The sequence below is a fragment of the Polyodon spathula genome, chromosome 28 (assembly GCF_017654505.1).
Source record: "Polyodon spathula isolate WHYD16114869_AA chromosome 28, ASM1765450v1, whole genome shotgun sequence".
Classification (NCBI taxonomy): domain Eukaryota; kingdom Metazoa; phylum Chordata; class Actinopteri; order Acipenseriformes; family Polyodontidae; genus Polyodon; species Polyodon spathula.
Genome location: NC_054561.1, coordinates 460,727 through 485,726, shown reverse-complemented (window position 1 = coordinate 485,726; position 25,000 = coordinate 460,727). Strand labels below are relative to the sequence as shown.

Below are 25,000 nucleotides of genomic sequence, written 5' to 3'. Positions count from 1 at the left end.
CTCCCAAAACAGGTTCTGCTCTTTTTTGCCTGCTGTTTCAGCATTAGTAATATTCTAGGTATAAAAATAAAATAAATTACTTTTTTTTTTTTTTTTTGTATTACCCTGAAAGCCATCATTTGCTCCATATTGCATATTTGTTTTAAAGCTATTTATTTTAGGACAAGGCTGAAACAAAAGCCTGGATCCAGGACTCTGGGATTGGGAGCAACTGTGGGATTATATGTTGAGTTTCCCAACCCTATAGCAGTTTTATTAATGCTGAATTTTCTTTGTTTCCGAACCAGCTTGATGATTCATTGGTGGCTAGGGAGCTGGCAATCACTGACTCGGAGCACTCAGATGTTGAAGTCTCTTACACAGACAATGGGACGTTTAATCTGTCCAGGGGACAAACTCCACTCACAGAGGGATCAGAAGGTAATTATATATATATATATATATATATATATATATATATATATATATATTTACATTTAAAACAGGCTTTCAAGACCTCGCGTTGTATGGAAGGGAGACACAATACAAATTGGATCTCAATTTCAACTAGACATAGTGTTTCTATTTTTTTTAATTTTATAGATGCCACAGATTTCTCCCTTCGAACGGAAAAGTCCTTTTGATATGATTATGTCAAAGTTATTTTTCTCCCCATTTAGATCTGGACCGCCACAGCGATCCTGAAGAATCGTTTGCCAGAGATCTTCCCGATTTTCCTTCCATCAATCCCGACGCCACCCTGCTGGACGACGAAGACGACACCAGCATTGGGATCCCCAGTGTACCCTACAGATCCCTGACCCAAGAGGAAGCACGCTTGTACTCGGACCAAGAAGAAATCAATACAGAGCTGTCCCTTAGTGGGCTTCTACCTGCAAACGACTTCACCAGTGACATTGCTGGGATCATAGCCAGCAACATGATTCAAGCAGCACTGGCTGGAGCTGTCCAGGGCCCTCCCAGGAGAGACAATCCCCAGAGGGCACCCCCGAGAGGTTACCGCAAGCAGTCCAGCTCCGAACTGGACACTGACGTGGAAGGGGACGATTTTGAAATGCTGGACCAGTCGGAGCTTAGCCAGATTGATCCGACTGGGTCTCAGAGCAGAGAAGGGGGCCAACAGCAGCAGTATTCTGCTTCAGGATTTATATCCAACCTCCTGAGGAAACAGTAATAAGTTTTCAACACGTGTGGTGTACAGTAAATGTCCAAATATCATTGTGCTGTTGTGTGTGTGTATGTGTGATGATCGCTGTGGTGACCAAACTCTCTTTTGGTCGTGTTTTCTTATCACTGTGACGTACAAAGCATCATCGCTTTATTCTCCTCCTACCGCCATGCCACAAAAGAAATTAGAAAACAAATCAGGCAGAGATGAAGCAGTAGGGCAGTCACGTGATTTGTCCTGTGAGCAGGGATGTTGTAGGACCCCACTGATAGGAATTGCGAGTCCCTCAGTCCCATTAAATAAATGAATTAGTGCAGATATCTTATCATAGTTAAATTTAGGTATCAGCAGGGAACCAGTCACGCATGTCTGTAATGTTTTTACTTAATCAGGTATCATTTCTAGGATGTGTTTGTAAAATTTATTTTTTTAAGGTAATCTGGCAGCACACATGCCAATAAGAGCTTGATAGCAAATGGGGACACAGAGAAACCCTTTGAAGTTTACCACTTGTTTTAAACTGATCATATTTCTGTATGGGAACCAAAAATCACGTGCCCCATTTTAAAAAACGATCTCTTGCTTGTGTGAGAATCGCACTGTACTGAAACTGAATAATAGAAATTAACTGACTTTTTCTTAGCCTGTAAATTGAGAACTTTCGTGATAAAGAGAATGCAGTTTGGGTCTAGATACTGCCCCCCTTAGGAATTAGGTTATAGGTGAACATCACCACTAAAGAATAAACACTGGGTGTATACACATCTGAAGTTTTCTAGCTAGTATAGATAGCAAAGACTACAGCAAGACTTGGCTATAGGCCATACATTAATACAATATCTAACCCAGATAGACCATCTGAGCCACATTTGTATGACCTGTTTATCCATTTTGCTGTGTTTGCGTGGTAAATCAACCTCTTGAATGAGTCTTAACACTTGTGGTGTGTGTGTTTCTGTGTATACTGTGAATGCACTTTCTGAAAAACTGACATTGATTACACTTAAACACTTTATAAAACATTCAGATTAGTAATAAAGTTGCAATAGCATTGTTAAACATCAAAGTAGTAATACAGGTGCAATCTTAACCATTTCTTGCATATATACAGAAGGACCAATCATGTATCACTTAGTGAGTACCATACGTTATGTGTCAAGTGATAAGAGTTTGTGGTTTGGGATTTCTTGCTGTACAAAGTCTGTGGGATGTAGAAAGCTGCAGACTCCTTATTTGCACAGCTTAACTATTTCTGGCTGACTCTTGACTCTACTGAGTTCATTAACCTGAGCCTGTGTGGACATGAGCTCAATTTGCATGTGGAAACATCCCTTCCCACTTATTTATTTTTAGTTTAGAATGCTTTGTTATATTTACATATCTCAGTGTTGTTGTTTTCTTGTGCTTCTATTCATCTTACTTGCAATAAGAGTTGCTTTATGTTATTGCATTTTAAAAAGATGTCTTGGCTTACAAAGGACAGCACAATAAGTTGCTTACTGATAGACACAGACAGTGGTAGTAATGCTTACAATTTGCAAAACCTTAAACAAAGCATTCCTTTAAAAAAAATGCAGGTCCTAGACACAGAAAGCCTCTGTCCAGGCATACTGCAATAAAGTGTCAATCGAGTGTAACTCCCCAGCCAAGTGTCGTTCTCTTAGCGAATGGCAGATGCACAGCAATATTAAAAAGAAAATTGATAGTCCATTAATTTCCTATACAGTCAGTATTCTTGATTTCTGAATATGCCTGTATATTATACTACTGTTGTACCTGCCACCTCAAGGAAAATTATTTTGTGATTGCAAAGATGTTATTTGAATCTAAAGTGCAAACCTGCATGACCTATTGGTTTCCGTCCATGTTGCTACCGAAAATATGTAGAAAACCCTTTTATTTTGTCTTTATACGTTTGCACAACAAAATAACTTGCAAGTATTAGAAGCTGAAAGTTGAGTTGAGCAATCAATTAATAAAGATAGCAGTTAAGGGGTTTATTAGCATATAAAGCATTTTTCCTCCTCCTTTTAAAAGGCTTTTGTCTTAAAAGGTGTCACTTTGGTTAATTGAAATAGATTATTTTATTAAATTAAGTGTCACAAGACTATTTAAATAATAAGATGCGAAGCTCAGAATACAAAGATCTGCTGGGTCTTCTATATATTCAGAGCAAATTTTTTTTTTTTTTATCTGTGATTTATCAATGTATATTGTCCTGTGATGAAAGGTATTCTTAAATCATAATTGGCAAAAAAAAAAAAAAAAAAAACTGCATACAAAAATGACTTGTGCTCTTGTTGTATGATAACTAAAAAAATGTTGTTACAGCTATACCAATAAGGGGTGGATGTGTGTGTGTGTTTGTTAAAGCACTAATATTTGTTTTGAAGCATGTTGGGTTATAGCAATTTGCTGCAGGATCACTGACCCTTAACAGAACCTGTAACAAATTCTACCCCGCTCAGAATAGAACTATAATTTAGAGAATGCTCACTCTGTTTATTATTTAACCTGATAATGCTCTTGATGGAAGTCTGCTTAACCCTTCTGTATATGTAGCTGATATTACTGCCAGGAGCTCCTGAATTCTCAGGGGTAAAAGGGCTGAAATGATATTCCTGAATTCTGGCTATTTTTTAGGCTTGGTGGATATTGTTTTCTGCACAGTATTGACAGCGGTGTGGTGCAATTTGTACTTGCCTGTTTAACACAGCACATGTTTTTATGTCAGCCCCCATTCTTCACTGATAGCAAAAGGAAATAGCTATGTACTAGAGCACTATATATGTGTATTTAATTTAGAATATTTTGTAACCATTGAGCTGCTTGAATCTCAATAGAAGCGAGTCTACTTGCCAGTCCTAGTATGCATTCAATACATGACAGGATGTATAGCTGTTTTTAACTCATGCATTTCATAAAAGAAAAAAATATATCATTTTACCTAGACGATGAAAAATCAGGACACCCCCACCCCCGAGTCATCATAAAAATTTTCATTTTATAATACTAATAATAATAGTGAGCCACAATCATGATGCAGACAAATGTCTGGATCAAAAAAAAAAAAAAAAAAAAATAGAAAAAGCTGTAATAAAAATAGCTCTCTTTTATTGTGTTTATTATTCACTGGTTGGTTTGTATTAGTAGAACAGAGTTTTCCGAGGAGATTGCTTGTTAAAAATCCTGTGATTTGAATTTAGTCAGTGACTATTTATTATTAAAACAAAGAAAAATACAGGATGGCATCAAGGAAACCCATTTAAAGACCACTTGACAAGCAATCGTTGATACGAGGTGTGCTGGCTGATTTAGAAATGTGTTATCTACAGTAAATGTGTAACTGTTTTTTTTTGTTTTTTTTTTCCCTGTAATTGGTTTTGATATGTTTTGACGTGCAACCCTGATTAAAAACTTGTTCGGTGTAGATTGTGGGGACTGATTATTTGTGTATTATTATTTTCTGAAGAATACACAGTGGAACCAGTGCACATGTATTCAGAACATTGTATACTGACTTCTCTGTTGATTTGTGTTGGATCAATTTTAATGGCATTAGCTGTGGTGGATCTTAATATCTATTAACCCAGCTGGTGTGCCGCTACCGCCCCCTCTCAATGTCTGAGAAAACAACGTTAAATACAAATATTAAACCGACGTAAATGAATAACTATATTACTTTAATTGTTTCATGGCAGTGGCTGCACCTCCGGATAAGTGTTGTTTAGTCGTGCTTTCCCACAATGCACTGCGACGCGCGGACTTAAAAACTGCCATCGATATAAAACAAAAATTGTAATCTATTCATTGGTCGTTGAATTTTTTTTAAGATATATATGTTATTTAACAGAGTTATGCGTTTGTAACTGTAGTCTTTGTGTGCACACGGGGCTTAATAAGTATGTAAATTAGATGTATATCCACTGTTTGGAAAAGTGCTGAGACAGTTTAATTCAGGCCGAGCGCTTTTTGTTGTTTTTCGTTTTTTTTTTTCAGAATCAGATTTTTAAAATTGTCATCATGAGCAAATCTAAAGATGCTGGGGGTAAGTAATACACGACACGATTACTGCTCGTGAAAATACCTGGGTGTCGCTAACCGCATGTTGTATGTAATGCTTCAGAGCAATCACACTTTAGAAAGCTTAGACGAGTTGCGGTTTGCAAACACATGCAACATAATTCATGTTATTGGAACCTAAAAATTAATTAATTAAATTAATTCACACCACCTACAGTGATCTGGTGACAGTGAAAATTGTGCAAGTTGGAGTCGATTGTCGTGTTTTCATTAAAACGTGTAACTTTGTATTCCTGTATATTAGTTATATTTCCCCTTAAGGATATAAAGCTGAACACATTTTCCATTAGAAAAGTGTCTGTTTAGATAAGGAGCACGGTTTAATCTTACCGCAGTGATACGACAAGGACAAAGTGGGGAATGGAAATAATAAGAATCCTACTCATAGCGATTAGCCACAGTGGAAAGATAACAAGCTCAGGTGTGTCTTACGAGACAAGTAAAACCAGGAATGGATCACACTGCTGTGCAATGGGAGACTTATTTCCATCCCTGCAAACCATGGACTAACATTACCCGGGGCTTAATTTATCCTGTGTATTTATTCCTGTCCTAGCTGCTTCTGTTATTCTGAATTACCTGAATGAGAAGAACAGACCATACAGTGCTCAGGATGTCTTTGGAAACCTTCAGAAGCAGCATGGCTTGGGAAAAACGGTAAGAGATGAAGTGAGGTTTATCATATGACTCCATGAGCACTAGGGCAGTTTACTTGTACATAATACAATGAAGTACTTTGAAATACAGTTCATTTCTGCCCATGTTTCAGTTGTTGGTTCTTCCCCCCCATTAAATCCTGTTTGTGTTCAATACTGCAGGCTGTGGTTAAAGCCATGGAACTCCTGGCACAGCAGGGAAAGATCAGAGAGAAGGTCTACGGCAAGCAAAAAATCTATTTTGCTGATCAGGTGAGTTTTTGTAAGCGGTGGACTTGTGAAAAGGGATGTTTTAGGAGTGTAGGTGGAGCAGCGGGCTAATACGCTAGCCTGACATGCCTTTCACCTGGAGATATGGGTTTGAATCTGGCTCGGGTTACAAGGGTTTGGGGTCAGTGCTTTTTTTTTTCAATTCACATTCCATTTCCAGTACCTTTTTAAAAATCAATGAAAGCACTGGAATTGATTAAAATCGATTGGGAACTGACCCCCCAACCCTGATCTCGGCAAATCCTCAGTAGACCTTGATCGTGTTTCAGCGCAGTTAGGACGTCTGCTTGAGGGAGGCCCATGATTGAATGATTTTAGTATTGAGGTCCGCTCAGTGTTTCCAGTGACCCTTACTTACTGTGAGGACTAAATTCACAAGCTTCAAAATTATAAAGAAAATGTGTTTGTTTTTTGTTATTCCATCTCTAGTCTCAGTTTACAGATGTGAGTGACACAGAGTTGAAAAGCATGGATGGAAAGATCTCTGAGCTCAATTCCCAGATCCAGGGTATTCAGCAGGACTGCCGGCAACTGGATGCAGGTAATTAAGTCATGAGTTTTGGTGTTTAACTTTCAACTTTCAACTTTCCTTGTACCAGGCAAAAAATAAATAAATAAACTTATCAATAAAATTTGACAATAAGTTTCTGTAAGAAGCCATTGTATTGTTTTCAGTACTGTTTCTTTTTAGCACTTCTGCATAGAAAACGATCTTCATTTTTAATACAGAACTGAGGGAGCTGAACAGTTCTATGACCACAAAGGAGCTGATTTCCGAGATTGAAGCGCTGAAAAAGGAATGTGTCGAATCCAAACAGAGACTGGAGAGGATCAAAAATGCAACCAATCACGTGACTCCCGAGGAGAAAGAGAAGGCAAGTATCTCATAAGTACTTGTGGCAAACCAAGCTTTTAAACTCAGTAGTTCATCAGGATACTGTGTCCAGAGTGTTTTCTTGCAAGGCTAAAAGTGGTGCAGTTTGTTTGTGGCTTATTAAATGCAACCCATTGCTGTTAAGATAGTATCTCTCGATTCTGTTTTATTTTCTATTGCAGGTGTACAAGGAAAGAAGCCAGTTCGTTAAAGAGTGGAAGAAAAGAAAAAGATTGGTAATTCATTCAAAAAAATGGTTTACTGCAGAAATGTGTGTATCCTCACACATTTGACTTAAAATACATTGTGATGCAAGCACTCCGCCATCAGAATGATTTGTAATACATTTGGCTGCAGTTATATACTGTAGTTATTTAAGTTAGCCAAGTATGAAAAATGTAACGTGTGTGACCTGAATTTTGGTATAACTTCTTCTCCACAGACAAATGATATAATGGATGCAGTTCTCGAGGGATACCCGAAGAGCAAGAAGCAGTTTTTGGTGAGATGCAGCAGGCATATTTTGCTGCCCTTTCAGGTTCCAAGCTTGTTTGAAATTAGTATTCCTGAAGTGTACCAGCACATGGCTAATTTGATTCTGCTGTTAGATTGCTTAATAGTCAAAAGAAAAACTGGTGTAAGATCTTATTTGTAGCTATTCGTTTTTATTGGAAGCATTTAGGATTGCGTAAACAGCTTGATAAAGCTACTAAGCTTTTATAAGGATCAATATTTTTTGACACAAGTTTCTTTTAAATTAGGAGGAAGTTGGAGTAGAAACTGATGAAGATTGCAAAGTGACCGTGCCTAATGTGTGAAAAGAAAATCCTCTCAAAAGTGTACTTCTGCTTTCTTTCCACTTTCAAAAGAAAGGTTATCAAACCATATAGCTGAGTCTCATGTGGATTATATTGATTCGATCCATTCCTCATCTTGATGCTTGGAACCCAAACTCTTGAGCAGATCAGTGGAAACAAGGCATTAGAATTGCACAATGAATATCAATCTGTTCTGATTGTTCCAACAGGGCCTTTTGAAGGTTTAGTTGAAATGACGAGGTTTCCAAATCGCTGAAAAACCAACTGTTAAGAGTAATTTTGACCAGGTTTCTTTCTTTCCTGTAAATGTAAATTCAATATAAAGCATTATTCTTTACTAATTTAAGTTGTTAAACATAATTGGTTCTAGGTATAGGTGTTTCCAAATCTGTACTGTTAAGTTTCTTCTATGTAGTATTTATTAAAATGTATATATGCATATCACTACTGATTCTTGGTCCATTTCTTTGTATAAAAAAAAATCAAACACTAAAATACCCAGCTGTATTTCACAATAACAAGTGCAGCTAACCAAAATATCACCAAGTTTAACAGGCTTAACTATTAACAACATATGCGATCATCGTTAGCCATTGATCTTTACTTTCCACCAGTTCAATGTTAACTCAATCATTTAATTGTGTTTCATGTACACTTGTATTAGTTATCCAATATACCTTTGCATTGGGAGAACTATGTACGTGGAATAAGGTCGGTCGTTTTACAGGGGAATTTCACTCCCCTTTCTGGACATTACCATCCAATCTTTTATAAATAAAACAAACATCAGTGTTTCTGTAAGTTACATTTCATTTATTGCAAATGTATTTTATACAAAAATATTTATTTTTAAACACAGGTCTACATATAAAAAAAAAGCCCTTTTTTTTTTTTCAATCACAGCAAAATAAAAGCAAAATATATCCATTATTTCAGACACGACCCAGGTGTAAAACCTTAAGAGAACATGAATAAAAAAATAAATTTAAAAAAAGCAGATTATCAAGCAAAAGTAGTTCAATGTTAACTAAACGTTTGATAGCACATAAGGCAACTTAAAATTAACAATTCTTAGGCTACTAAAAACCACCAAATCTGTATAGATCACTGTTGCAATTATGCTTCCCAGTTTAGAATCACAATGTCAACATCGTAAATAAAAAAGTAAAATGCAGCAAAAAACTATTACATTTAAGCTTTCAGAATTAGTATGTGTACAGTAGTATTTAAACAACTAAGAGGTAGGACTGTCCACATGCCAGATGTTACCATGTTCTGTTGATTACAGACCTCAGCCTTTAGTTTGCGTTAGGATTCTTAATATTTTCTTTATGACATGATCTTAGCAAAATAACAACCCTTTAAAAAAAATGACCTGTCATATAATAAACAGTATAGCTAATTCAGACAAAAAGCATTTCCAATTGTATTTTAAAGACTTGTGAGACTCCACAGGTAAATATTTTCTTAATATGAATTTGTATTAAAGACTGGGTAACAATCAAGTTAATATTTGTACCAGTCTAAGGTCAATTGCAACGAACTAAAAGCAGCGTACTAACTGGGGCTGATCCTGTGATCAATACTGAGGGCGGTACTAATAACAGTCTGCAGGATAGTTTCAATTGCAACAAATCGAGCTTGTTACTCGTATGAATAAAACCCCTTGATTTGTATTTTAAATTAATAAAGCATTGAGTTAAACAATTCTGAACGAGTGAATCAAAGTTAATTGACATTCATTTAAATTCTGTCCATTGTAACCGTCAATGCTTTAAGTATATTCCATCTGCAGCTTTGAAATAAATGTATATATGTTCTGTTTCTGCGTTTATTTGCTTGTGGTCAATACCAAATGAGAATAATTGTTTTTTTTGTAAGACCAATTTTTTGTACAGTAGTTCAAAGTAACATTAGTTAAAATGCAAGACTGTAGTTAATGCATACCTCATAAGTTACCATAAAAGTAAATACAGTATATATTGAAAGTACAAGACTAAGGTAATGTTGCATTTTACTCACAGTGTCTAAAGTGGAGACTGACCCAAAACCTTATCTGGAGTCTGCTTACAATGAAAGGGTTTTCGGCAAAAAGCCTATCTGTCAGATGTCACTAGCTAGTACTAAAAAGACAGAACAGAGCTGGAGATGACCTGCAGATAGTACAGAACTAAGGAATACATTCTCAAGCTCGTTGCAATTAACCCCTAAGTGAATAACAAAAGTGTTCAGAAACTGGAATACAGGTTTACTGCAACGGAAAAATGACATGCAGCTAAAAACAGCATTTACGAGATTTGGGTTTTAATGGTACATCTGTATATTTGCTAACATGTAATAAAAATTACACCCAGTTCCTTTTAACTCTTGCATTCCACCCAGCATTTTGGAATCCTGCAGGAGATTTTAAAAAGCAGCAACAAACATATGTGTCTTACTGAAACGGTCAGGCATGGAATCATCCCACCACTCCTGCCGCTGGGCTTGACGGCACCGTTTCAGTACAATTGGCTGTTTAACTGGTGCAGCACTCCGACCACGGTCTCCCGGAGTGTCTGGAAGAAAGAAAGGCATTATTATTAAATTAATGTTAGTTTTAACAGCTTTTGTTACAATGTCATCCTAACTAGCCGCCTAGCACTGGCCAAAATGTTTGTCAACATGACTTAGCTTCTCATCATTTTATCTTTTTGTAGTTAATCCGGTAACACTTTAAAACAATGAATACCATCTTATGCTCTTCCTTCATTTTCAATTCAGCCCTGTTAATGTATAAGCATTGCCGGTGCTAGGTTAACTAGCACCCTAGTAATAACTGAATAAATTACTCTAAGGTATTATTGGGTTAAACTCGATTTGTGACAATGATGCCTATTTGTTCAATTAAACTGGAATCATTGTATAGAATCTCTATAATTTCCAAACAGCCATGTAGCAAAAGCTCAAACTGCTGCAATATCTGAGAGTGTTCTGGCCGCAGTGCTCTGGAGCACCCAGCTTTACCTGGGGCTTGCAGTGTTCCTCAATCCAGCTGAAGACACAAGCAGAGAGCTCCTGGAAGCTCGTCACAGAGATCGTGGAATTGAAGGAGTGAAACAGGGAGTCCATGATGTTCTGGAAAATGCTGAACTTCACCTGGTCCGACACCTGACCCTTCCCATGGTGGGGATTGTTCTGGTGGGCTTTCACAATCTGCTCATAATTACTGCAAGACAAGAGACAATCAACAATTGTGTTAAAAGGTTCTCCAGACGTCCACCACTGGATACAATAATTGAAGTGTGACATACACTAAAGACAGCCACCTCCCAACACACCCAGATTGGGATGCCTTATTTTGAAGTTTGTTGCCAACAGTAGAGCTTCACTGCAACTAGATAAGCGCTTATTTATATAAAGTTAAAGAGCCATTCATCGATCCCCTATACATGTCTGCAAGCACATTGTTCCTTGTGAAAGGCATGCAAGCTGCACAAAAACAATGGGAATCTCCAAGCAAAAGAGATTACAGATCTCAAAACTAATGACGTCATTCGAAGCCACTGAGTCATTATGCATTTGGGCAATATTAAAACACCCAAAACCTAACACAGTCTACCAGGTTATGGCCTGGGCTGTGCCCTCAGAAGATAGATTTTTTTTTTTCACTTTCTGCCAAACTGTGTTTCTCCATACAAGGGTGGCATGCACCATGTGCTCAACGCAGATAAGCTCGACTTACATTTTCATAATCTTCAATGCCATAACGTCCTTCCGGAGAGTGGAGACATCCTCTTCCTGCTTTTTCTTCTCTTTGTGTAAAAACTGGATGTAGTCAATAGCTGAAGAAAACACATACAAAACAAGAGTAAGAGACACCACTGAACTGAAATACAATCAGCTCAATTTTTGTTTTCCGTCAATGACTTACTTTTCTGTAAGACAGTGGCTTTGCTTATTTTCTGAGAACCGACAGAGCAGTCTTGTTGCTGGCATGTTGGAACGATTGCCTGTAAATCATCATAGCCTTTCTGAAAATACAAACGAAGGATAGGTATACTGTTTAACTCGCCTGGTTTCAGCCATTTAATACTGGAGAGCAAGCCAAATGTTATTAATGCTGCCTAGGCATTGCAAGCATCCCCTGTGCCTCCCAAACTACTAGACCTCACTGCACCTTGATAGCATTTCGTCTTTTCTGCTCCGCCTGACTATGCGCCTGCCTCCGTCGGTCTTTGTAGGACTCCTTGTAGGATGTTTCGTGCCGGTAATCGCTGTCTTCATCATCTGCAGTTGGAGAACAATCATTGTCTGTCATGCAATCAGCTACAGAGGGGAACACAGACGTAGCAAATCACAACTTCTGAGTGAGAAAGTGACAGCATCAATGCAGAAAAGCTAAAACAGCAAGCTTAGGCAGGGCAGTGCCGTAGTAATGGATGAGTAATGTATAATTGTCTGTGGTCAGACATGTACAATCTGTTATAGGTGTTCCTGTAGCACACCTCCACTAGGATCACCTAACAGTCCATTATTAAATCAGAACCTCAATACTACTTCCGAAGGACATGCATTAAAACAGCAATGACTTCCAGTGTAAAGTTTCTGTGCTGACGCAGTTTTATTTAATTCTCAAGGCCCTGCTGAACTACAACCATGCACATATTTTTGGCTAATGCAAACAACCCCTCCCAGTTTTGTTGCATGTTTATTTTTTTTGTTTTCAAATTGTTCTGTTTTGTCCACTCCCAACTGTTTTAGCTGTGCAAGGCAAGGGAGAAAGTGATCAATTGTGTTAATATTTTCCAACGCCAAGCTAAAAATAGCCCTAATGAAGCAGTGGAAAAAGACACAGGGTGCTTACCCAGGTGTATAATCAAATAAGTGCAGCCTTTTTCCTATATAGGCAAACAGTTACAATCAGAGGAACTAGCACTGAAAAAGCATTTCAGCTACCTTGTTAAAGACGGCGTGGGCTTTTCACAATTTGTAAAAATAAAAATCCAAAAAGACAGCTTTTTAAGCGATATTAAAACACGGCTTTTGGTTTAAATATGTCATGACTTATTGAAAGAATGTTTCAGTTCTGTTCTCATGACTACATTGCCCCGATGACAGTCTGCAACAGCTTCATGAGTGTCGACTGTATTTATTAGTAACTGCAACCATTCTTGAAATAAGCTCCGAGTTGTGAGAGTAGAGTCCATGAATTGAGGAGTCAGTGCTTTACCTGTGTTGGGTACAGACGATGCACTTGTAGATCCAACACTGTTAGCTCTGGAGACTAGACTCCCTTTCCTAGTGCTATCTGCAAAGAAAGCTGCAACACAATAAATACATTTAATAAACACAGACTAGTACAGCATTCCCATTGATAAACACAGTAAAGTTTTAAAAAATAAAATTCAGGGTGTCAACAGTTTACCAAGTGACAAATGTTAAAACCATCCAAAAAAAAAAAAAAAAAAAAAGCATGAAATTACATATATTACAGTAACAGTTCCCATTTACCAGCATTTTCAATGAATTCAGAAATGATACAGTGAACCCCTATATTCCTGTAACAGCAAAAAGCCTCATCCTTACCCATGCTGTTTGCCAACTCACTGAGAAGCCGACAGCTACTGCATGTCAACAGGCAGATGATAAGCTGCTCTTGTAAAAATTGAGGAAGATGACAAGCTATAAATAGAGTACACTCACTTGGGTCAAATCCACTGTCACTGTAGGTTGGGTCAGCCTGATTCATTTTTGCAGCAACAGTTTCAGTTCACAAGGGAAGGAAATAAAACTGTGTTAAGATACCAATACTTTGACTTTTTCAATGTATGTTATTCACAGGCAGCATTTCCAATTTTCCAGCAAAGGTCCACTTCATATTGCATTTTTCTTCCCCAATTATATTCAGAATTTGGCTAACTATTAAATGTTAGAAAGCATGTCTATTATGACACATTTAGCTCCCCTTAGTTGCTATTAACCTAATACATAAAAAAGTATGTTTTTAGAAATGCTGTATTGGTCTGTAATGTACAACACAGATGGAAATAAGACTCCTATTGCACAGCAGTTTCACCCGCTCCAGGTTTTACTATGAGCTTGATTAGCCACAGTGTGTATAGGTAACAAGCTCAGCTGTGAGTCTTACTAAACCCATGGTGAAACCAGGAATGGATCAAAGTGCTATGCAATGTGAGTCTTATTTCAACACAATGGCACTCATTTTAAAAATGAAGTACTCCACTCCTCAAATAACGTAGGTCAACTTTTTTTTGTTTGTTTTTCTAACGTAAAATGTCTCTTAAAAAATTAAACTGTTTCTTTGTTTATTACCGATCAACTTATCGGTAATACTTGCCAATGTCAAACCACACATAAACCTCTACTGTATTTAAATAAAATAAACACACACACAGTCATAACCACCCAATGCAAGCAGCTAAATAAATAAAAAACAACAAAATAAAACATTTACACCAATAATATTATAATGGGATAAGATACATTATTATTATTATTATTATTATTATTATTATTATTATTATTATTATTATTATTATTCAACATAAAAACAATAGTGTTTGATTAAACGCAAATCGGCATGCGCCAGTGTAAATCAATAAGTAAAAAAAGATCATATGCAGACCATGACAACGTTTTATTTTATATATATATATAAAATTGTTAAAATTATACACAGTATTTTGGGAATTCAAGAAAGGGCTAAAGTCGACCACTGCTGTTTGGACGAGCCACCATTACACTGTGCAACCAGAAAAGGGCCTCGTTAGCATTTTCCGGTCATCAATCGGGACTACACCATTCCCACCCGGTAGAAACAGGGAGCACGCATTTTAAAATCTTACTGAAATGTTTGTCGTTAGTTTTTGCTGCTCTTCAGTCGTTTTGCTTACTTTGTTCCAGGGATCGTCAGGAGCACAGTTCTCCGTCATCTTGAAAAACAGGCCCGGGCATCACGGGATGGAGTGGGGCGCAGTCACGCTGCCGCAGCGCCGCCTGGTGGACACAAGAGGTAAGCGCTTTATACCTAACAAACTATTTTATTAAACTGGCATTTTTAAACAAGGTGACTCAACAAGAGTGTGCTACCAGATATAAAGCCACGGTAAAGCACCGTGAGCACACGAAGAAAGTGGTTTTTTTTACAATTTGTGTATTAGCTGTTCTTACCAGAAATTACAACTTTCGGCCACACGGTGGCAGCAGATCTATGGAAATAAAAAAAAATAAAGTTCAAATGAAGCTAATAAAGCAGGTCAGTAAATCTACACTAAATAGGGTCTTTATGGTAAACAGGCATGACTGGTTAACAATTATTCCTTTACAGCTGGTGTCCAGGGAAGATTGATCGTGTCAGTGCCACATTTTAACCTCTGGAAATATTATTGGTACTGATCATTCACTTTTCACAGTGTCTTTACATTGTAAGCTGCCTTCTCAGTAAAGGATCGTTTCAATTCTTTAAAAACTCTCAACACAGTATGTTCTATACTGTAGGGGACACTCGTGTACTACACCAGCTTTAATGTCAATTGTTTTATTGATTTTAAAGCTGTGATACACACTGTAAAGGTGAGAGAACACAAAGCCACTTTTTCATAAACAGTGGCTTGAAACCTACAGGCCGTATCAAACCCCAAGTCTTCCCTTGTGTTCCATGCAGCGCCCCAAGTTCCAAGCCACAAAGTGGCTTCTGTCTCATTTCTCACCATCACGCCTTTTGTGGTGTAGGATCTATCCCTGTGAATCAAAACATTTAACTGAGTAATTTGTAAAAAAAAAAAAAGTCTCAAGTGATTTTTTTTTTTTTTCCCAGTTTAGATTTCAGAAGTTGTGTCAATGACAATTTGGAGAAAACAGCTTTGGCAATTTCTAGACCAATGTCTCAAAAAAAAAAAAAAAATTGAACATTTTAGAAATAACGTCCTTGTGTTAGCAAGAGCACACTGTTCTGTAATGCTGTTTTTGTTCATGTTTTTATATTTTGTTTAATCAAACAGTATATATATATATATATATATATTATAATTATACTACGTACTATATATATATATTATATATATATATATATATATATATATATTTTTTTTTTTTTTAAGTAGTTATTTTTCCCATTCTGTAGTGTGTAGGTATATTGGTCCCTATTCACAAAGATGTAACGCAACATAATTACACACCTCCCCTCATTGCTGGTTGTAAAAGCCTAGGGGCAACCCAGTTGTTTCCTGTTCTATCAGCTGGAACAGTCCAAAGTCATTTCATTTAACTTTAAACTACTTCCTTAAAATGTGGGGCCCATTTTAAAATGAATTACAAAAATAGATAGGATATATTTTACTGTCGGCTTACTACAGTGGCACTCAGAAAACGTTGTAACATTTGTTATCATGCGATTCCTATTATGTAATAATTGTCACTGAAGGTGTGGGTATGTGTTGTGGGTTTAGATTTCTACATGTATTGAAGTTATATGTCTGGAGATATGTTTGTATTATAAGATTGCATGTATGTTATTTAAAAATGTAGTAAAAAAAATTTCATATATATATATATACTTTCTTGAGCCAGCTACAATGACCTGGTGTTCCAGTGTGCTTGGGAAAAGCCTCTGTTGACTTCAGTTGATTACAAACTCAACTACACATTAACTATGAGCTATAGAGTACACACAAATGCTGTTTGCTTTGCATCACCTTTCTATATCTTTGTTAAAAGATGCAACAGTAATGTTGATATGTGTTTATGAGGTTTTAAATTCAGTACTTTCTATATAGAACCCTATCCTAGCTTTATGTGTCCCAGGATAGGTATTTCAGAAGTGGAGTGTGGTGAATATATTCAGCCTTTGTCAAGGCGATTCCTTCTGCAAAATATACAGATACTGCACGTTTGCATTGTTTTGTCTACAATACAAATATTCACTATTTAGTGATTTGATTCTTACCATATCAATGACTTTGGGTCAGAGCTGTCCAATTCCAGACCAGGTTTATAGGCAAATACTGAGTGGGACTTTAATTGTTTCAAGTAAATTATTTTAAGCATGGTTGAAATGGAAGGATAATGTTACCCATCCATGGTACATAGATGGAAGCTAGGTTTAAGGTTACATCTAGACCATTCAAACATGTGCCAGTATTAATTATATAAAACAGGTAAGCACAGCTGTCACAGCACTGCTAATAGAAGGGTCCACAATGGCACACGCGCCCTCAATGTATTAGTTGCACGACTTCACCAGTATGTGGCTCAGCTTTGTATATTACAGGATGGGAAAAGCATACCATCTGGGTTTCTTGGATATGCACTGCCAATTGTTCTTGAAGTTAACATCCTGCTGTATCTTTGAGTTTTGTTGTTAGTTTCACAGAGATCCCATACCTCCACCCCCTGTATCTATAGACTGTGATAAACTCCCTCCGGACCACTGAGAAATGTACTCTAAATTACACACCTAGGAGTCTTGTTTTCTTTTCTGATTGCTGTTGCTATAGAAACATGATATTGATTGAAAGATGGGGGAGGGTTGAAGCTTCAAAAGCCTTTTGTTTGTGTACTACGAAAGGAGAACAATCCTTTCCACAGCCTTTCTGCAATTAAATGGGAAATTGGAAAATAGAGACTCAAATTTTAAAAGTTTATAAAATATACAGAGAATTTCTGAACAGTTACAAATTAAACACATACCCATAAACATCAGAATATATACAGAAAGTGTCACTCAACAATACATACATTCATTTTTGGTCATTCACTCACAATACATTTCAAGTAAACACATTTACAATTACGACCAAGACTTTAAAAAATCTTAAATAACTAAAATATAAAATATATACAAATATATATAACATTTTTGTATTTTAAATAACAAAGTATTTAGATTTAGAAACGATAAAATTTATTGTCTAAATATTTAGATTTAGAAACGATAAAATTTGCTATGTCTATATATATATATAGATATTATGTATCTATAAATACCAGATATATAATCATATTTTAATATATATATTATATATAATATAAGTATATACCAAAGGGTAACGTGTATAAAGTGTATTTATTATTATTATATTATTATTATATTATTATTAAATAATAATAATAATAATAATAATAATAAATAATAAAAAATAACAGGAATGAATTTGGTCCAGCAGACAACGTGGAGAAAAAACCCACAAGTCTTCAGTAAAGTTAAAGAGAGAAATGTGTCACTGTGCAGTTCCTGTTGTGAAATTCCTGTCACACTGCCCGCCTCCTTCGTACAGCGTTCTCTTCACACTCCTGAATCACAGCCTGTGGGCCATACATCCTCGCCGCTCGCTTCTCGAAAGCAGCTACCATCTGCTTCACAACGTCATTAAAGAATACAGTGGCTATCTGGGAATGTAGCAAGGATCTGAATTCAAATGAAACCTGAAGATAGAAAAATAAATACATTATAATATATATATATATAAGCACTACTTCAAAAAATGAAATACTGTAATAACATAAACATTTCAAAAGAAACTAGTGTGCAAACAGGTACATGTGCATAGAAATGTGTACATGTGTGCTGTGCTATGCCTTTTGAATTTTAAACACGCCTAATCTTAAATGTACTCTAGCTAAATGTTAAAAATATTACAGTAATATTGCTTATTTGAGCCTTATTGAGCCTTATTTGACGGCTGGTACCCTGAGTAAGGCTAGTTTACTTAAATTAAATTGATTTGACATTTTGCAAACTTTTGTGACATTTCACTTTAGTCAAATCAATAGCAGCACATTTTAATTCTGGGATAAAAGCTAAAAATAAAGAAACGAATAAATAAATACATATTCTTGAGTTTAAATTTCAAATACGTTTATTAAACAGCCTCGTGCTTGAAGTCTGTTCTCGGCTGCCATATATTTAAATGTGACCCTTGCTTAGATAATGAACACATGAGGATATGTTTAATTACTTACATAAAAATGTAAAGTGCATGTCTCTGGTTGAGCGGGGGCTCCAGGGCTGAATCTCCAGACAGTCTCCAAGTGATTGAACAGCGAGCAATTCTTACATACCGCCTGCAATGACAAATACAGATACCGCTGTCACTTCTGGCTTGAGAAAAAACACACACAGACACAAAACACGTTCCTGCCATCAGCAAGATGTTAAAAAGCACACTGTCATCGAGACTCAGCTTAACCCCACCTACAAGAATATCCCATCAATACATTACTGAATTACTGTGCTTGGTTATCTCTCCTGTTCCCATTTCACTAATAAGTCGTTTCCTATGTGTACCATAGAACGAGAGTGTAAGGCTGTGATGGGATTCAATCACTTATACAACAGATTAGTAAAAACTACAAGACTCAAACCAATTCCCAGTTCATCTAGATCTGAACTGTAAGGCTGAATTATGAAATGGTTTTACATCTTGAGCCCAGCCCCCATCAGTCCTGCAACACGATTTCAGCTGTGACTTTACCTTACCCTGACTTGGTGCTGTGGGATCACTGTCACCTCTGAGGTGTAGCGTTCCACAATGGGAGGGAAGCCGATTTCCAGCTGTGCTTTGGTCAGTTGGTTTCGTTTAGAGATGATTTTTGAACTCTTGCACCAGGGAACGAACTGCTGATACTTCTCCACATTGGCGACCACATCGTACATCTGTTCAGTGGAATATCTAGAGAGAGGAGGGAATAACATACATTTAAATGCAAGTGCAGTTGCTGGGAAACCGGATGTACAGCTGTGACCAAAAGTTTTGCATAGCCTAGAATTTTAGGATTGAGACATCATTTAATATATATATATATATATATATATATATATATATATATATATATATATATATATATATATATATATATATATATATATATATATATATGTCTTCTGTATCTCATTAAATATTTTATATAGTCATGTCGTCAATAAAAATGGAATAAAAATCAACATTTTTAAATATATGCCTATTTTCTGTAACCGGACTTCCTGTGTAGTTTTTATGAATGAGATTAGATGAGTGAGTGAGTGATGCTACTTATATAGGCAGGTCAAACAAGCAATCGTAGCTCTGTCTCCGCCCCTTTGTGATTCATTTTGGACTTTGACCGGGCATTGCTGGGCACTCCTAGATTTGCCCGGGCAAAACCCGGAATGAAAGATCTGAAGGATGAAGTTTTATATATATGGACTGGAGAGGAGGCGATAGCAGAACATTATTGACCCAAAGGAAGACTAATGTTACCTAACAATAGTCTTCCAGTGGGGCAATTCATTTTCCACTATGAGCTGAGTCTGCACTACATAATTAATATTATGAGTCAGTCATAATATGAGATGTTAAGGCTGGATAGTAAATATGACTTCATATACTGTAAAGCAATAAATATTAGCAAGCCTTTTATTATGCATTTTACGTGTATGGAGCAAAATAGGTTATATGGGTGTGATTCGCCAAATATTTAACTGAACAACATAAATAAAGTGCTTTACTTTTTTTTTTTTTTTTTTTTTTTTTTAAACAGGTAAAAATGATAGCTTGCTAGCTAGCAGCCTGCTAAGTGCTAGCAGCGATGTGTGAATCTGGACCTTGGTTCACACCTACCCTAGCAGCTTCGACTCAGAATACTCCATTTTCTTGCTGCCCATGAAGGGGCCAGCAATGTGGATGAATGAGCGGCGTGTCTGAAAGGTGGCTGTGCCAGGGGCGAGCTGAGGCAGCCTGGCACGCTGGGGGGCAAGGACACCACAGGAACTCAGGAGCCTACAGAAACAAGGGAGGGGGGTGGAATCAATGCATTACAAATACTGTACATCGAAAGCATCATAAAGTAAAACATTACAATAAAAAACGTGTTATTACAATACAATAAAAATGGCATTATATATATATATATATATATATATATATATATATATATCCTCAGGAAACCTTACAACGAAGGAGGACGTAATATTGTCTTGATCAATTTGATAAACGGATAACAAAGCCGTCCATCCCTCGCCAAGAGAACATAATGTTTGTGACAGACATTTTTCAGCGAAAAGGTTATTCGTTACGACTTGAAGAATTTATGGTTGTCGCATGGTATGAACAATTTGTGGCGTTGTCGGGACTAACGCCACCTTTGATTCCGTCACCACAACCGTATTGCGTCAAAGGTGGAAGGTCCCGACGTTAGCTGTAGTCGGGAGCCTTCCCCCCCCACAATTCTCTGTGGCAGCGGGACCCCTAGCATTTACACCCCTAGTATCTGGGGCTGGTTTTGTGAAAAGTCCTTAGGACCACATCCTCCGACCACACACACGACTCCGGTTTCAGAAGGCACTTGTTGCTATGGCGTGTATGCCCGGCCTCCCAACATTATACAACAATCTAGTTACAATGGAGCTAATCTTGGGCGGTTATCAGAGAGCATCTCTTAAAATACCCATTCCGAATTCCCATTCTTATCTGCTGTTACCCTCTCACCGTGGGTTTTAAATTGGAAAAGCACGGACAGCGCTTGAATCGGTGCTGGGCAGTTTTTGAAAGAGAAGAATTATTTATTGCTATGCCATTCGATGACAAATTACTGTCTACACGTATGCATGTATTATGAATTGAAAATGAATGACTACGTATTTGTAATTGTGTCCGCACACTTCCAGTAGCAAAGCACATCTGAAACCAATGTAAAACAGACTACGCCTTCAATTCCCCTGATGGTGCCTCTCCAAACACTCCCGTGACTGGCATTCCTTTCTCATGCTGTAGTGCGGGGGTGGGCTTTCCATACCGCTAATTCTTTACTCAACCTTTATAGACCAGATATTTCAAGTACGATAATATAGCACACTAACGTTTAGATCAATGTAGCGTGTCTTAGTTAAAAGTTTTTTTTTGTTTTTTTTTTGTATTATATTAACGTACCACACATTTACATACAAATATTTATGACTCAATTTTATTAAAACTCGATTGTATTGACATAGCTTAGTAAGTTTCTGCCATAAAACTGCAAAACACATGTGTTACGGGTATATTAAAAATTGCAAACATAACTGCTAAGTATTCCGGTGCTGGTTCAACAAAGCAAGGCCATCACAACGTGTTCACTGATAAACTTCACTGCAGTGTATAGCAGATCTCTCACTGCTATCTCATTCCTTACCTGATCTCACTCCTGTTTTGAGTCGCTAATACTTTAGATGAATGTAGTTCCGTTAAATCCAACAGAGCCTTGAATACAGGTGCCGTTTTCTTAGCCATTTATCACTTTTTTTATATAATAGTTTAGACGACTTCTACACAGGCTTTGTGAATTATGCTAAGAGCAGGAATCCCCTATATAAGGCAAAGGGAATGCTAGGTTTATGACGTAGATCGGTAGGCGGGGTCCTGTTGACAGGTTTATGACGTAGATCGGTAGGTGGGGTTCTGTTGACTCTAGGCTCGTTTTCGAGGGAGTTTCCATTCGTCAGACTGTGAGGTTCAATGTCCGTGAAAAATTTCACACGGACTGTGAAATTCGTCCTGCACTGTGCAATCTGGTCTGTGTACTTTTACCCTGCACCAAAAGCCAGTTAAGTTATATGTACCGTTAGAGGTTTCTGGTGCGAATACAGGCTTGAAAAGAGAAAGCTCATCGCGAACTGGACAGGATTTATTGATCGACTGCTGACAGACCAGTAACTGGGCTGTACCCACTGATCGGTACACATGGGCATCCGGGGCGGGTATGACATATGGATCTGACTGGTAGTGGGGGAATCATTAGGCGAGTCAAATTAGACCAACATTTAAAGTGAGCGTCTATTATTATTATTATTATTATTATAAAAAAAAAAAAAAAAAAAAAGTTATATTATTAATAATAATGATGATGCAACACTCAATACTGCAGCGGATCGTGTAAAATAATAATTTGGAAGCCAGATATATAAGAAGTAGTACGAGCAGAAAAGTGCATTAAAGGCAACCGCAGGGCAAAACAATAATTGCACAGACTTCACGTTGACATTGTCCAGCTACAGACCCGCCCTTCTTTGCCTGAGCTTACTCCCAAGGCTAGATCGGCGCTGTCTGTCAATCCCAGCAAATTGAGGATGCAGACAGCATTTCTTCAACAAGGACTGAAGGAAAAAACAAAAAAAAAAACAGTCGCAGGATGATCAATGGCCACATTCAACCCCTGGCTTAAAGAGTCTGATCTGTTAACTTCAGAATAGTTTTTGATAATGTTGCATATGACGTTTAAAACCAGAACATTAAAAATAATAACAGAAACGCAGCTATTATATTGTGGGGAACCTCACTTAACGCAGGCAGGCGCATCACACAGAGCGAGGCAATCCACACACAGGTGGATCCTCTGGGAGAGAGCCACTGGGTGTTCCAGTTTCATTTTCTTTTAGCGTTTGTGCTTTGTTAGTCACCTGCTTTTGTAAACCTCAGGGCTTTCAATGTTTATATGTTGCCATGTTTAACTACATGTGAGTACTGTGTTAATTTACGAAAATGGAGCGTGAATGTGTGAGGGCCCTAGCAATAATGTTTTTTTTTAAAAAAAAATATAATGCACATATACATGTTAACATAAATAAACAAATAAATAAATAAAAAACTGATACCAGACACGTCAGGACTCAGAGTTCACTTGCTGTCTGTTTCCCAGGAACAAATAATGACCACCGGCTCACAATGTCGTAAAACAGCGGTCTGGTGTCTGTCTGTATTGCATAAGCGACAGGAAGCGTTTCCCACGGAAACCAACACGCATGCCTTGCTATTAACTTATTTCCATATTCTTATTTTGTCCATGTGCATTGCATCCTCTTTGTAGGCCCGCTTTTGCTAATTTGGCAAATTTGCACATTTTTTGTGTTTATCATTATGAGATGTGATAAATATTAAAAGGTAATATTATTTAAAGGTGGCATTCACGTTAAAAATAAAATAAAGATGCCAAGTCGAAAATACTACCTTCAAATTAGCACCTAGAATTTGAAACGTGAAATAAACAAGTGGCAGCAGGCACGTGGATATCAGCAAATACAAAACCCTGTGGAAGTTCCATTGAAGGTGAAATGGCTTTCATGGTTTATTATTCAATATGTGGCTGTCAACTGTAAGTAAGCAACAATTCCCATCTTACAGACCTCTGCCCTTTCTATGTAACTGCATGCTGACCTCTGGGATGACCATGAAAATTAAATGGCAAGCATTTTACCCGGCATGCTGTGGGAGCTTTCAAATAAATCAACTGAAAGACACAATAATCAATTAGACCTGGGTTGTCTCTACTTTTAGCCTTACAAATGCAGTGTTATTAACATCAGTGTTTGTATCAGTTTAAGAAATACTAAAAGGAACAAAAATGCAATGGTAAACGAACACTTTGTTTCCTGCTGTCTCTTTTGGTCTTTCTGGTAGTGGCTGGTTCCTTGAAACCAGTGTTTTCTTTGGTGGGTTTCAATTTTCACCAGTCTCATCAGTTTCCACTTGGTTATGAAAGAAAACGTGTAGCTTTCACAGAACCCAGCCGCCACCAGAAAACAAAAGAAAGTGAAACAAAGCGAGACTACTGGAATGAGTGCCTGCCACAGACCGGACTGTGTGACCTGCTCACAGTATTACCATAGCTATCAAAAGCCCACCACTGGAAGTACAGAGTAAACTTCCAAACCACCAGCTGCGTTTATTTACTATTTAAAAAGAGCTCAGTATAGTGGTGAAACTAGCAAATTAGTAGCCGTCATATTTGCATGACATAAACAGTGACACTGTCGCCCTACTCCAGTCTCATTATATTTTAATCAACACTATGATTTCAAACCTCAGCCAGCTTAACATCTCATTTGGGGGTAGTTCGCACACACACCCACACCTATTTTACTGCGACCAAAAGAGACCATTCAAAGGTCTATCAATCTGGGCTGAAGTCCACACTCTAAAATACTAGACCGTATACAGCAAATCTCCAACGATAACAGCATTTGAAGGTACCGCCAGTCAAAATGCTTGTCATTCAAGTGTAGTTTATTTTATTATTTTCTGACAGCAGTTTGCAATTCCAAGAGGTCACCAGAAGCAAAACTACTCTGTGCAAGAAGTCAAAAGGTTAAGAGGTTATTGCTCAACGACAATACTATAAGTGT

General features: G+C 37.2%; 4 protein-coding genes across 8 annotated transcripts in view; 2 read left to right on the top strand and 2 right to left on the bottom strand.

Annotated features, from left to right (window-relative positions):
- LOC121301744 (reticulophagy regulator 3-like) overlaps nt 1-4,149 on the top strand; it is a 6,487-nt gene extending 2,338 nt beyond the window's left edge. The window contains exons 2-3 of the mRNA XM_041231340.1: nt 232-420; nt 660-4,149. Coding sequence (XP_041087274.1) covers nt 232-420; nt 660-1,174 — 704 coding nt within the window. The 3' untranslated portion in view covers nt 1,175-4,149. The remainder of the gene's footprint in view (nt 1-231; nt 421-659) is intronic.
- A 769-nt stretch (nt 4,150-4,918) lies between these two features.
- Nucleotides 4,919-8,285, top strand: LOC121301971 (PSMC3 interacting protein). Its single transcript, XM_041231718.1, has 8 exons — nt 4,919-5,216; nt 5,808-5,908; nt 6,070-6,159; nt 6,607-6,718; nt 6,907-7,052; nt 7,234-7,287; nt 7,494-7,553; nt 7,813-8,285. The coding sequence occupies exons 1-8, from the start codon at nt 5,192-5,194 to the stop codon at nt 7,867-7,869; spliced, it is 645 nt and encodes a 214-aa protein (XP_041087652.1). The 5' UTR covers nt 4,919-5,191; the 3' UTR covers nt 7,870-8,285.
- Nucleotides 8,286-9,858: 1,573 nt separating this feature from the next.
- LOC121301781 (max-like protein X) lies at nt 9,859-14,863 on the bottom strand. Of its 5 annotated transcripts, none has more exons than XM_041231384.1 (8): nt 14,763-14,863; nt 13,552-13,588; nt 13,079-13,168; nt 12,026-12,174; nt 11,780-11,879; nt 11,591-11,690; nt 10,873-11,074; nt 9,859-10,424 (listed from the first exon to the last, which is right to left on the bottom strand). In XM_041231384.1, exons 1-8 carry the CDS (start codon nt 14,799-14,801, stop codon nt 10,368-10,370), a joined length of 774 nt encoding a protein of 257 aa, XP_041087318.1. In that variant the 5' UTR covers nt 14,802-14,863; the 3' UTR covers nt 9,859-10,367. The 5 variants fall into 5 exon arrangements, with proteins under 5 accessions (XP_041087318.1, XP_041087319.1, XP_041087316.1 ...); XM_041231385.1 differs by having other exon boundaries at nt 12,026-12,135; nt 14,763-14,862; XM_041231382.1 differs by having other exon boundaries at nt 14,715-14,848.
- A 3,118-nt stretch (nt 14,864-17,981) lies between these two features.
- On the bottom strand, nt 17,982-22,210 carry LOC121301727 (coenzyme Q-binding protein COQ10 homolog, mitochondrial-like). The gene is made up of 5 exons (XM_041231316.1): nt 22,015-22,210; nt 20,466-20,624; nt 19,346-19,538; nt 18,829-18,930; nt 17,982-18,291 (listed from the first exon to the last, which is right to left on the bottom strand). The coding sequence occupies exons 1-5, from the start codon at nt 22,110-22,112 to the stop codon at nt 18,118-18,120; spliced, it is 726 nt and encodes a 241-aa protein (XP_041087250.1). The 5' UTR covers nt 22,113-22,210; the 3' UTR covers nt 17,982-18,117.
- Nucleotides 22,211-25,000: the final 2,790 nt, after the last annotated feature.

Coding starts and splice junctions, on each gene's coding strand:
- LOC121301781 (XM_041231382.1), bottom strand. CDS start 14,801: ATGACGGAGAACTGTGCTCCTGACGATCCCTGGAACAAAGTAAGCAAA. Junction 13,169..13,551: donor TGACAGTGGATTTGACCCAA/GTGAGTGTACTC, acceptor ATTGTGTTGCAG/CTTTCTTTGCAGATAGCACT. Junction 12,175..13,078: donor ATCGTCTGTACCCAACACAG/GTAAAGCACTGA, acceptor TCCCCTCTGTAG/CTGATTGCATGACAGACAAT.
- LOC121301971 (XM_041231718.1), top strand. CDS start 5,192: ATGAGCAAATCTAAAGATGCTGGGG. Junction 6,160..6,606: donor AAATCTATTTTGCTGATCAG/GTGAGTTTTTGT, acceptor TTCCATCTCTAG/TCTCAGTTTACAGATGTGAG. Junction 7,053..7,233: donor CTCCCGAGGAGAAAGAGAAG/GCAAGTATCTCA, acceptor TTTCTATTGCAG/GTGTACAAGGAAAGAAGCCA.
- LOC121301727 (XM_041231316.1), bottom strand. CDS start 22,112: ATGGCTAAGAAAACGGCACCTGTATTCAAGGCTCTGTTGGATTTAACG. Junction 19,539..20,465: donor TCTGAGTCGAAGCTGCTAGG/GTAGGTGTGAAC, acceptor TCCTCTCTCTAG/ATATTCCACTGAACAGATGT. Junction 18,292..18,828: donor CATGCACTTTACATTTTTAT/GTAAGTAATTAA, acceptor TTCTATCTTCAG/GTTTCATTTGAATTCAGATC.